The 13,432-nt window shown below is 39.2% G+C and overlaps 1 protein-coding gene across 1 annotated transcript in view; it reads left to right on the forward strand.

Annotated features, from left to right (window-relative positions):
- Positions 1–11,556, forward strand: part of LOC149908150 (cell adhesion molecule Dscam2-like) — a 73,269-nt gene extending 61,713 nt beyond the window's left edge. The window contains exons 33-37 of the mRNA XM_090102694.1: positions 5,554–5,633; positions 5,676–5,769; positions 10,254–10,352; positions 10,434–10,578; positions 11,387–11,556. Of these exons, the coding sequence (XP_089958820.1) occupies positions 5,554–5,633; positions 5,676–5,769; positions 10,254–10,352; positions 10,434–10,578; positions 11,387–11,426 (458 nt within the window). The 3' untranslated portion in view covers positions 11,427–11,556. The remainder of the gene's footprint in view (positions 1–5,553; positions 5,634–5,675; positions 5,770–10,253; positions 10,353–10,433; positions 10,579–11,386) is intronic.
- The last annotated feature ends 1,876 nt before the right edge of the window (positions 11,557–13,432 follow it).

Consider the following 13,432-nt stretch of genomic DNA (forward strand, 5'->3'; position numbering starts at 1 on the left):
TAAATGCGAAGCCTTATTACGAGATACACATTTTTCTGGTGTGAATAAATCTTTAAAGCATTCGACTACTCAAAATCAATCAATGAAACGTTTCAATTCAAATGCACTTGTTGCAAAGAACAATCGAGGTAATTCGAACGATAAGTCTAAAGTTTATTCAAGTAGCTGCGCGTATTGCCATAAGTCGCATTCTATTTTTTCTTGTCAAGATTTTATTAGTAAATCGATTGACGATCGTATGGCTATTGCCACTCAAAACAATTGGTGCTTTAATTGCCTGAAGCCATCACATCAATTAAAAAATTGCAAATCTATTTTTTCGTGTCGTATGTGTAAGCGTAAACATCACACCTTACTCCATCGCGATCATAACACTAAGATCGAATCAAATCAAATCGGGTCGTCGCTGGTGTCAAGGTCACATACGAATCATACAGTGCTGTTAGCAACAGCTATCGTTCAGGTTAAGGATGCTTCAGGTAATATGCAATCGTTTCGTGCCCTGTTTGATACGGGCAGTCAGAGCAATTTCATAACGGAATCAGCAGTAAAACTTTTAAATTTAACGCCGTCTTCAACAACCGCGGCAATTAGTGGCATAGGGGAAGCGGATGCACCTATTATTGGTGACGTCACTTGTTCTATCGGCACTAACGGTCGAATTCTATTTAACTTGGATATGCACGTCATATCTAAAATATGTGGCGATCAACCTATCGCTCAACTTAATTCATCAAGTTGGTCCCATATTAAATCGTTGCCGTTAGCGGAACTGGTTTCGATATACCTGGTCCCATTGACATTTTGCTTGCTGCTGATGTATTCGCTGACTCTGTTCTTAATCAACATATCAAGGGAGGTGTCAACCAACCTACCGCGTTTAATTCAATCTTTGGTTGGCTACTTCTAGGTAAAACTAATATTTCATGTAGTAGTCTATTGCAGACGTTGCCTGTAATCGATAATGATTTAAATTCATTAGTTCATCGTTTTTGGGAATTAGATTCGGTACCGCAAAATTCAATGCTAACTCCAGATGAGTTATTATGCGAACGTAAATTCGTTGATGAACACTCACGTGATGAATCTGGGCGTTATATTGTTCGTATTCCATTTAAGAATAATTCAGAACCGACATTTGAGGGCTCTCGCGAAGTTGCTTTGCGTAGGTTCTATGCTATCGAACGTAGGTTGTCACGTGACGCTTTGTTAAAATCGCAATATGTCGACTTTATGTCTGATTACATCGAAAGTGGTCACATGACAGTGGTTCCTGCAGCACAAGTTGGTACAGGAAAATATTACATACCTCATCATTGCGTTCTACGCCCTGACTCTGCGACCACACGCCTCCGCGTTGTATTCGACGCTTCTGCGAAGGATATGCATTCTAAGTCACTGAATGACACACAACTTATCGGCCCAAAGCTACAACCGAATATTTTAAATCTACTTTTACGCTTTAGGGAACACAACGTTGTCTTCATGGCTGATGCTCGTCAAATGTTTAGACAGATTGTAGTAGCGCACAAACATCGCACTCAACTTAATCTTTTGGGTGAACTTCTGATTCCTCGGCAACTTACCTGCACGGATGCTGTATCGTATGAGCTACATGGGTTTTGTGACAGTTCTACTCTTGCATACGGAGCTGTCATCTATTTACGTGTTACAGATGCTGTTGGTAATATTCATGTTTTCTTCGTTTGCTCTAAGGCTCGAGTTGCACCTCTTAAACATACATCGTTACCACGACTCGAGCTCTGTGCTGCAGTTCTTCTATCAGATCTTTACAAATTTGTAAAAGATACGTATCTTTCTCGTATTCATATTGATTCTGTATATTTGTGGTCTGACTCAACTATCGTTTTGTCTTGGCTGCGTTCTCATTCTTCGCGTTGGACAACATTTGTCGCGAATCGTGTCAGTCACATACAGGATATCACCCCTACAGACTGGTGGCATCATGTATCCTCAGGTGATAATCCTGCTGATTTGTGTTCGCGAGGTTTATTTCCGAGTGAGCTTGTGCACAATGCCTTATGGTGGGCGGGACCGTGCTGGTTAACCCAAGGTAGTGATACTTGGCCTACGGATACAGCTGTTGTCACATCATGTGAGGAGAAGGTCGTTATGGAGAAGGAGCAACGGAAGGTAGCTCTTTCCGCTGAAGAGAGAGCTCCAGTCGAACCAACAATAATTGACTCTTTACTTAATCGTTATTCATCATTTCAAACAATCGTTAACATCTTGGCATTTGTATATCGTTTTATCAATAACTCTAAAAACCCAGCTCAAGCTAATCGTAATAATTTCATTAATAACGTTGAAAGACATAACGCATTATTAAAAATCGTTAAACATGTACAGAGTCAGGTCTTTTCGAACGAAATTGCTAATCTTAAATCGAACAAACCTTTATCGAAACCTTTTCGAAAACTCAATCCATTTATCGATCGATTAGGTATTCTCAGGGTGGGCGGTAGAATTTCACGCGCAGGTTTAGAATACGAACAAAGGCATCCAGCCTTTCTACCGTCTGATCATCCATTAACGTTTTTTAATTATCGACAACATTCATCGTAACTACTTGCATCCGGGCATCAATACTACGCATTTCTTACTTCTTCAACAATTTTGGATCATATCAGCAAAACGTACTGTACGCAATCGTTTAAGCAAATGTATACAATGCTATCGAACTAATCCGAAGCCATTACAACCGTTTATGAGTGATTTACCGTCATACCGTGTTAATCAAGTCAAACCATTTTCTATAGTAGGTGTCGATTTCGGCGGACCGTTTCGTATTAAATTAGGCCCACATCGAGGTGCTAAGATTGAAAAGGCTTACCTTTGTCTTTTTATTTGTCTTACAACAAAAGCAGTACACCTCGAGGTGGTGTCTACACTGTCCACTGACGCATTTATAGCTGCGTTACGACGCTTTGTGGCACGCCGTGGTCGATGTAATGTGATACACGCGGATTGTGGAACAAACTTTATCGGTGCAAGAAATCAATTATCGTCTCTTATGCATCAAGCTTCTAATTTAGAAAAGATCGAATTTAAGTTCAATCCTCCATCAGCTCCTCATTTCGGTGGTGTATGGGAAATTCAAATCAAGGCGGCTAAATCTCATTTACTTCGTGTAGTTGGTGATCAAGTTCTTACGTTTGAAGAACTTACAACGCTTTTCGTGCAAATCGAAGCAGTATTAAATTCGCGACCGCTTTGTCCAATCAGTTCGGATCCAAATGATCTATCGGTCTTAACTCCAGGCCATTTCCTTACCTTAGAGCCTTTGACAGCTGTCCCTGATGAAGATCTATCAAATGTTAATATAAGTCGGCTTCATCGGTGGCAGTTGTTACAATCATTTCACCAGAGTTTTTGGTCCAAATGGAAACACGAGTATCTTAACTCACTAACACAACGCGCCAAATGGACTAAGGATTCTAAACCGCTTCAGATAGGCTCAATGGTGATAATTAAGGATGAAAATCGTGCGCCACTACAATGGTCTCTTGCCAGAGTAGTGGATCTTTTACCCGGTTCTGATGGTGTAGCTCGGATTGCAGTAGTTAAAACAGCGAAAATCATATAATTCAAAGACCGTTGGTTAAGTTATGCCCTCTACCAATCGAGGACTAGCTTAAATCGTTTATCTTTCTTTAGTATCGTAAGGTATCTAGACATTAAGTTATCGTTAGCAATAAGATATCGTGTCTGTGTAACATCTATCGTGTTATACAGAATCAATTAGTTAGGTAACTAGTTTTTATCGTAATCAATAAGTATCATCAATAATTATGCGGATCATTCTTATCGTTCTCGTTCCCATTATGTTCTATTTATCGTCTGACCAGAAAATACCATAGGCATTTTGGTGGGCGGGATGTTTCGTTACCGTGTAATTGATCGTGGTGTCTATTATCGATGTTTGGCACAGAGTATGCAAACAAAGGTTGTCAAATTATTTTGCAACTGTCATGCACCACGACAGTCGAGACCTTAATCTGTGGTCGCCACTTGTACTTCCGCATTCGATCGAGCCGCTCCTCTGCTGTGTGCGCGCGCGGCGGCCATTGAAACACGTGTATCGCATCGGATGATTGGGCGCAAATTCATCGAGTGCTGCAGCATCTCCAAGGTACGTGGTGCATTGTTTTTGCTGCTCACTATATTCCGAACATCGATTTTGTGTTAACGTAATTTTCCCTAATGTAGTAGAAGCCACCCGCTATTTCGGCTTGGTGCGATTCTACATAGAGTGATTCAAGAGGAAGGTTTATATGTATAATAAGATCCATTAAGTAGTGGAGAAGTACTGTTATTTTTGAGGTTTCTAATGTGATGTCGTAAAAAATTACATTTATTCCGCTTACATTGCAAACGCAGGCTGAACCCTACGAGTTTTATCAAAATAATGTACTAAGTATTATACACATTGAAAAGGTCTACAGAAAAGTCCGCGATGGTATATGTCTATCTCTTATGGATAACCCACAATAACTTTTTATGTCATTTACTTTTTACGACAAATAATGGCTAATTTTCGAAGCGATTTTAACCAATACAGCATTAATCCTTAACCAATTAAATACCATGGATACATTGTTCATTTAATATAGATCTATGTGGCCCTTTACACCGTATGATTTAAGTGAATATTTTCGAAGATATTACAGATTTAAAAATTGCGGGACGTAGCGTTTGCGGCCGCCCGGCTATGTAGGTATTTTATACCCGTGCGATGCCGGAGCGGGCCGCTATATTTTTATACCTATACAACGTTCACAATTTTTCTGTAGGGTATTTAGTATCAGCATTGCACCCGTGCGAAGCCGGGGCGGGTCGCTAGTTTGCTATAAAATACAGTTATAAAATACACAATAATAGTCTTTGGAAGGTGGGTGCAAAGCTTTAAGGGGATGATGGAGCATTTAGAACATTTTGAGCAACAGTTGTCTTAGACCAAGTTCAATATTTTTCTTTTGGGAGCATTTTACGTTTTTTTTTGCAAAATTCCGAAATCTGCCATTAAATTGCATACAACGTTCAAATTACGTTGAAATGTCTACGGTATACAATTTATTTCGCTAGTGCATTGTGTGTTTAACTGTATCCAAGCATTTAAAAGTACCATTTATCTCAAAAAATACATTTACCAATCGTTTAAATGTAATAAAAAAAATTGAAAAAAAAATCTTATTTTAAAGGCCAAATAAAAAAATAAATAAAATAGCTACAGATGTTCAAACACATTTAGAAACATGCTTGGGTATTTCCCTTTCCCAGATATCTTACAATTTCTTGAAGTAAGGGTGTTTTAACTAGTTACTTGGTCTAAGACAACTGTTGCTCAAAATGTTCTAAATGCTCCGTACTATCATCCCCTTAAAGCTTTGCACCCACCTTCCAAACACCCTGTATATCTTTAACGAAACTGTATAAGTCTATTGTTGAAGAATACCAATAAAACATGAGCATTTTGAGCACATTATGTTTATAATATTATTTATTTTAAATGTGTTTGTGGTTTTTCATCAGACGACATGCACGAAATAAGCCCGTATGCGACGTTCAGTATGTCGTCTGGCGCGTGCGAGAGCGCGGGCAGCGCGGGTGGCGTGTGCGGCGCGGTGGGCGGCAGTGCGGGCGCGCGCTCCGAGCGCTCCTGCGCGCTGCATCTGCGCTCCTTCGCGCGCGAGCCCATCGAACTCGCCGCGCCTCCGCCCCGACCGCATCTATTAGCCCACCCTAATGGTACTGGTAAATCTAATGGTAATGGTAATGTCACTAGTGAGATAAAATCCATACTATTGCACGCCTCATAAGCGAAGCGTTGAGGTGGGTACTACTGTCACTTCGCGCAAAACATCTGATTTTTCAAACTTAAAATGTCTTTATGTATCATACATTGCACTTGTAAGATAATACATACACACACATATTAAGAAAAAACACTATTTTTAACATTCATGATATTTTTGATGTCATTTTTGTTATTTAAACTAGTTAAAAAACAGTTTAAAAAAGTTCTGGCTGGCTAGTTATGGCGTGATTGAGTAACAGACAGACAGACATAGTTACTTTCGCATTTATAATATTAATAAAATAGTTTGGAAAATCCAAAAGTGCACGCCTCATAATTTTTTTTTAATAATTATTTATTAATTATTATTTTTGTTTATTTAATAACAATTAAACCACATCGAATCAGACCCTGAAAAATGAAAGGGTTCTATTCCTGAGCATACTCAAGCGTAAGAGAAAAAAAAGACTCGATTAGTAAAGTATTTCGGTCGCTATCGTGTTAACAAGAAAATCCTCCGCACATACAGACACACGGACGTCCAAGACAGAACTTTTTTAAACTGTTTTTTAACTAGTTTAAATAACAAAAATGACATCAAAAATATCATGAATGTTAAAAATAGTGTTTCTTCTTAATATGTGTGTGTATGTATTATCTTACAAGTGCAATGTATGATACATAAAGACATTTTAAGTTTGAAAAATCAGATGTTTTGCGCGAAGTGACAGTAGTACCCACCTCAACGCTTCGCTTATGAGGCGTGCAAAAATATTATAACTTCGGTAGTGTGAGCTAATAATTATCATGAGTAATAAATGTTAATTATTATCTTTTAAACCAAGAACCCTTTCCGAGTTTTTTAACACCAAGCAATAGGACTAATCTAAAACTCATCCTTGTGATAAATGGACACGTTTATAAAAAGATTCAACTTATTAGATTGCCTAATTTTTTTTTTTTGGTTGGAACAAACAGACGTAGGTACAGACCAATGGACAGCGTTGATTTGTATTTTATTTTTCAGTCTGTAGTCACAATTGAAGTTACTACTTTTCAAAACGTGCATTTTAATGACTTTCTTAAATTTCGAGTTTCAATTTTATGTCGTGAACTTGACACAACGTGGTCTTTCAAGAATAGAACACACCCACACGCTTCGCGTTGTGAGGCGTGCAAAAACCCTCGATTAATCGAGGAATATTCTCTTTCTGTGCACTTTAATTCGAGACCCCACAAGAGTATATATAATTTTGTAAGTTGTTCTTCGCCACGATACCACGGATGCATGACTGTTGCCTTGATTAATAATAATTGAGACTTTATGTTCGGAATAGATAAAATAATTAAATGGTCACACTGATGCGGAACCGCGGTGTATTCAATTGGCTAGTCGACTACATCACCTGGTGAGGGAGCTGCATTCATATTAATTGTTTGTCGCAGTCTTTCGGTGTCCGCCAACCGCGCCGCTAGTGTGAAGTCGCGTATTTAGTGTTTTATCGGCCATCTCGGAAGTTATTTACGCGCGCATCGGAGTGTGTCGTCGATTGTTTTACGTGCTGAACACGTAGTAAATTGGTGAATCGGCCCGCGGAATTGTTAATTGTACTTTTTATTGATAATTAGTAATCACGCGCTGACCGCGAGTTGTTATTGTGAAGTGAAAGGACGCCGGCAATGGCAGCTGTACTGTGGTGACGTATATACATCGTAAATTGTCTCTTTTGCATTATCTTTTATTATCTATTATTCCCGTAAATATAGTTTTTCCTCCCCAAGGGGCCCCTATTGTTTTTATAACATTTGACTGACCGACACACCACATATTATGTGCAGTTTATGTTCTACGCAACGTGGTAATCTCAGGTATGTACCTAGGTTTGATATTACTATTGTTAGTGTGTAATGGTAGCAGAGCGAAATAAATAACATACATAATTCGTACGTATACAGAGAGTGGTTCGCCGACCACTGGGTTTTTTGGGTATACGTAACACTTTAAGTAGGAACATTTTTCGCTTCTGCGAAGTTCCAGAATTATTTTTTAGCATTCTCAGTTACTTCACTTCACGATAACAATGAGCAGGATATTAAAAAAGATTAAGTATCACTAGTTCATCGTCGAGGCATTATCTAACGTTCCAGTGAGTGAGCTTGCAATTTCCGCCGAATGCCTGCGCGGCCCCGGAGGCCCGCTCCCGGCACCCGATCTCACCGTACAAAAAATCGTAGTTACATTAATTATAAATTCTGTCTACTTATCATAGAATAAATACCTACTCTAATGCGACGTAGTACTTATCTCAATCAGAAATAAACTTAAGAGCTATAAATATAGAATGCTCAATCAGAAACTACGATATTGTATTTTGCGACATTCCTCCTTTTACACCAAAAAATATTTTCTTTGTTTTGCTTCATGTGCTTATATTTCATTGAATATTAAAAATAATAGCACAGTATAAATTGAGATAATAGCACAGTAATTGGACATTTTTTATTAGGGAATTGAAAATTTTATTGTCAAAGCCAAAGCATACTGCACCGCGACTGTTGTAATTACATTCTCGTTGTATTGAAAGTGAAGAAATTGTTGTGGAGGTATGTTGCATCCTCGTCGGTCGTGGTTCAGATAGCTCTGAGCTACGTACGTTCTACTATCTATTCTACTTTTGTTAAAGTTTTGCAACATAAAATCCTCACAGCCGCCTCTCGCGCCCAACGAGATAAAGAGGTTGCTCGCTGAATGCTGTAGTTTTACGAAACGAGCGTTTACGAGCTGTTCGAAGGGTAGGTAATTAAAATTCGGCTCTCAGGGGCGGGTTAATGTTTAAGTGTTCTCGTGATAATTGCACACTTTCACTTTTCCTACAGAACACAATTAACACGTGTTTATAGACACACTTCATAAATTTAAGTTTATTGTTGACCCGTATTTACGACAACCCTAAGAGTTCTAACAGACGAAAGGCAAGTTGTGAACGGCAGAGGCTACCATGTCGACGGCAGCCGTCGATATATTGACTGCTGACGTCAACATATTGACTGCTGCCGCCGACGTGCCGCCGACTGCCATCTACACGGCTGAAGAAGCCTCTGCCGTTCGCAACTTGACGTTCGTCTGTTAACGTCTTAACATGAACGAGTACCTAATACAAATATTATGTACATACTGTTTAAATAATATTATTATGTACTTACCAGAGGCGGCTCGTGACAAAATTTTATGGGTGTTCACTTGAAATAAAACACTGAAAATACATGGTGTAAAGCAGTACAAATTATCAAAAAAATTACTTATAAAGAAAATGCATACGTGATACGTCTTTCTTTTTGGTGTGCAAAAATATCTATAACTTAAAGCGACAAGACCGATAGACGCCAATTGCAGTTCATTCAACAAATGGTACCGAGATTGTGAATGTTTTTTCATCTTGATTGAAAGATGAGCTAAGTCGTCAACGCCCGTTTCAGTCCAAGCACTCTCACCTCCGCCAGCCGCGCCCGCTTTAAATAAAAGACACGGAAAACAAAATAGTTTGTTGCTTTCATCACAACCACACAACCACGGTGTTTTCACATATTGTTCAGATTTAAACACACGCGTATAGTATGTTTTCGTTTTTGTCGTACATTTTTGCGTAAGATCAAGTTCAGGCCGTGGCGGTCCCTTAGCTTTACATTCAAGCCGAATTTGTAACGTTTTATCACACTTTTTAATGAACGCCACATTATAATTATTGTTAATTTTAACACTCACAAGTAATACTGATAACTACAGGCTATTTCAACACGTATTTTATAATTTTAATTAGAAAATTGCATGAATCGCGCGCGTGCATTGAAGTTGACTCGAGTGTTTGTTTATATTATAGAAGTGGTAACTGGCAACCTCGCGCGCAATCGTTGTCCTGCCTGGCGGTAAAAACGAACCGGCAACGTTTGCGGGTGCGGTGCTCCGAATTTTGCTACTTTTCCATAGAAAATCTTTTGTTTCACGCGCAGGGCTCTGGCAAAACCCTCTCTTTCACTCCTATTGGACTTCGTATTAGGAAATGTACTAAATCTTTTTTCATTGGAGCGCAATCGTGAGCGCTCCGCTTCGCGCGTTACATAATACAGTAGGTATTGTACAGGTGTATGGGATGATGGAATGATGGATATATTCATTGGTATTAACAGTAGTTTTAAAGATTACGATTGATTTTAAATAGTAATAATTAATGGTAATAATTAAATTAAGGACTATGATTTTATTATAATTATTTATGGGAGTTCACTGCACCAGCGCTCCTTAGGGCGAGCCGCCTCTGGTACTTACTATAAGATTTTAGTAAACTGTAAATACGTCACAAAATACAAGGCTTAAATAAATACGTGCTTATTTATTTTGAATGTTAATATGTTTGTAATAAATGAATTTTCAATACAGACTACGGCAGCGCTCGTGACACAGACTCGGAGTCGAGCGGGTCGCCGTGCGCCGCCTGCGCCGCCGAGCTGTACCGCCTGCCCGCCGCGCACCTCTCCGGTAAGTTATGTTAGTTAAGTTATAAACTCGAGGCAGTTTAAAATATCAACGCGGAGTAAAATATTATAATAATATAAACAGACACGCTGCCGGCGGGCGCGACAACGGCGGCGGAGTCGAGCACGGAGGACGGCTCATACGGGTCGCGGCGCGCGCGCGACTCGCAGCCCAGAGCGCGCGCGCGCCGCCGCGACCACGCGCGCCCCGCGCATGCGCCCACTGTGAGGTGAGCCTTCGTGTACCCAGTGCCCACCACTACTCACTTCAATTCCAATCAGTAATCACTTTCTCAATAAATTTAATATAATATGTATATATGAATTGATTCAATTAAATAGAAAGTGTAAATTTATGTTTTAATAAGTAATTTTATGTATTACATCAGCTCTAATAATGATATCACATATTTGGAATAAAAATCTGAATTTTTCTGTTCCCACGAAGCCACCGGTTCTAGAGAGCGAGGCGATAGATAAAGGTTCGGTTCGACAGCCTCCGTAGACCACCTGTAGTGTGCCAACCCTAGCATGGCTTTTAGCTATTAGTGATTCATACTGATAACTAATCAGGGATAATCATAAGTCATTTGGCAAATGGCAACAAAAAATTGTTTTTTGTTATTAATTGCATGATTCGGATTTTAAAATAAAGTGTTCGATATAAAACTGGATAACGAGTTCTAGTTAGAAAGAAATAATTGATAGAATGTATTTTAATAAAATTGATTAAATAAAATAAGAGGTAGAGATTATAAGACAGGGCTACAGTTCCGTCCTGTCCACTTGTAGCAAGCGTTACTATTGCCCCGTCGCAGATTCGTTGGCCGACACACGTGTGACGTCAACACGCATCTAGGTACCTAATTATTCTGCTTGTTCTTCAAGATTCCATGAAACCCAGTTTGAATATAAACTATTATAAGTATTTTTATAGTTACGGATTCAAATGCGCGAAAAAAATAATAAGAAAAAAACAAGCGCTGGGTATGTTTTGCCCTTTGCGATACTTTTGATGATGTGTATGTGTGTGTGCAGGTACATTGCGCCCGCGCCGGGCCAGCGGGAGCTGCTGTAACCAGACGCAGGAAATGTTGCAACGACTGTAAATATAGATTTATTTGGGTAGTCACTTTGTAAACGATTTTCATGTTTTCTGATTCCTGACTGAACTTATTTTATTAAATAAAATAATATAATGTTTTCGATGTTTTTGTTTCATTTCCTAATGACAGGAAATATTAAAATATCATACAAACGTAATAAAAGTATGAACTTTTATTAAGTACCTATGTATGATTGTTTAATCACTACATAGTATAAAACAAAGTCGCTTTCTCTCTCCCTATGTCCCTTTGTATGCTTAAATCTTCAAAACTACTCAACGGATTTTGATGCGGTTTTTTTAAATAGATCTAAGAGTGATTCAAGAGGAAGGTTTTAATATATAATTTATTAGGTTTTAGATAAAGCGGGCGAAGCCGCGGGCGGAAAGCTAGTATACATATAAAATATACATTTTATGGCTAAGAAATGACCTCACTACTGGTGAATTTTCAAAATCATTGAAGTAGTTTATGAGATTTTTCATTACCTTCATTAAAAATATACAATAATGTATTAATAGAAATTACACGCGAGGCCGGGTTAAATATTAGTTTGAAATGTAATAAGAATGTACTGCGATTCCACACAGCTACCTAATTGATTAACAAATCGCAGCTAGTCAACGACTATTAGCAAAGTGAAGGTAGTTGGATCAAACGTCGTATAAACAACGTCCGAGCCCCTAGGCACGATCCGTACGATTGCGCGCCGAGTCAAAGGAAAGCGGCAATTTATAGTATGCGACAGCTAAGCATGTTCTGACAGGTGACAGTGACAGCTATATTGACAACTATTCATCCACAAAAATATTAAATCAAAAGTTACGTCTAACACGGCCATACTGACAAACGTACGTCCTCGTACGCCTTTTTTCGTATTACAATACAACGGTAGTTCATCTCGGGTTTTCAAAAACACACTGCCTCGACCACACTGACCATACTTTTCTACGCACTCGTTAGTAAAACAGCGACTAGACAATACCTCAACGCTCAACTCCGACTAGCGAGTCAACTCACTACGGACATACAGACGGCGACTTGACGGTATATCTACGCTCGTACGACTAGTGAAATACATCACTACGATACGTTAGCGACTAGACAATACCTAAACGCTCAAATCCGACTAGCGAGACAACTCACTACGGACATACAGACGGCGACTTGACGGTATATCTACGCTCGTACGACTAGTGAAATACATCACTACGATACGTCAGCGACTAGACAATACCTCAACGCTCAAATCCGACTAGCGAGACAACTCACTACGGACATACAGACGGCGACTTGACGGTATATCTACGCTCGTACGACTAGTAAAATACATCACTACGATACGTCAGCGACTAGACAATACCTCAACGCCTGGGTTCGACTAGCGATTTGAATCACTACGAGCCAATAACACTCATCGTCAAAAAAATTCGGCACATGCTTTGGGACACCACTCGCCACGCCAGGGCACCATATTATGCTGTGCCGCGGCTTGAGTCTTCTTTCCGTAGTCACCACAACGAGTTTCAACTCGTATCGACCACTAGGCAGGATGTTCACTACTTCGTAGGGCCCTCGCATCCCTCAATCTAATTTACCTGTGAACTGAGAGGATTTTATTACAAACACTGGACCGCAGCCCAGATAGCACACACAATTTCTTCGATGGACTACATTCCCCTTACAATAATCCACGTAACAAACTTTTACTTTACACAACGCACGAAAAAAAAAAACACAAATGCCAGTTACAAAACTACGTAAACATAAACACATTTAAAAATAGTGGGCTTGAATTCTATCCCAATTCTGATAATAGAAATTACACGCGAGGCCGGGTTAAATATTAGTTTGAAATGTAATAAGAATGTACTGCGATTCCACACAGCTACCTAATTGATTAACAAATCGCAGCTAGTCAACGACTATTAGCAAAGTGAAGGTAGTTGGATCAAACGTCGTATAAACAACGTCCGAG

This window comes from Colias eurytheme, chromosome 6, assembly GCF_061535395.1.
Source record: "Colias eurytheme isolate Ceu_HAF_F1 chromosome 6, ilColEury1 Martin Lab GWU primary, whole genome shotgun sequence".
In the NCBI taxonomy this organism is placed as follows: Eukaryota; Metazoa; Arthropoda; class Insecta; order Lepidoptera; family Pieridae; genus Colias; species Colias eurytheme.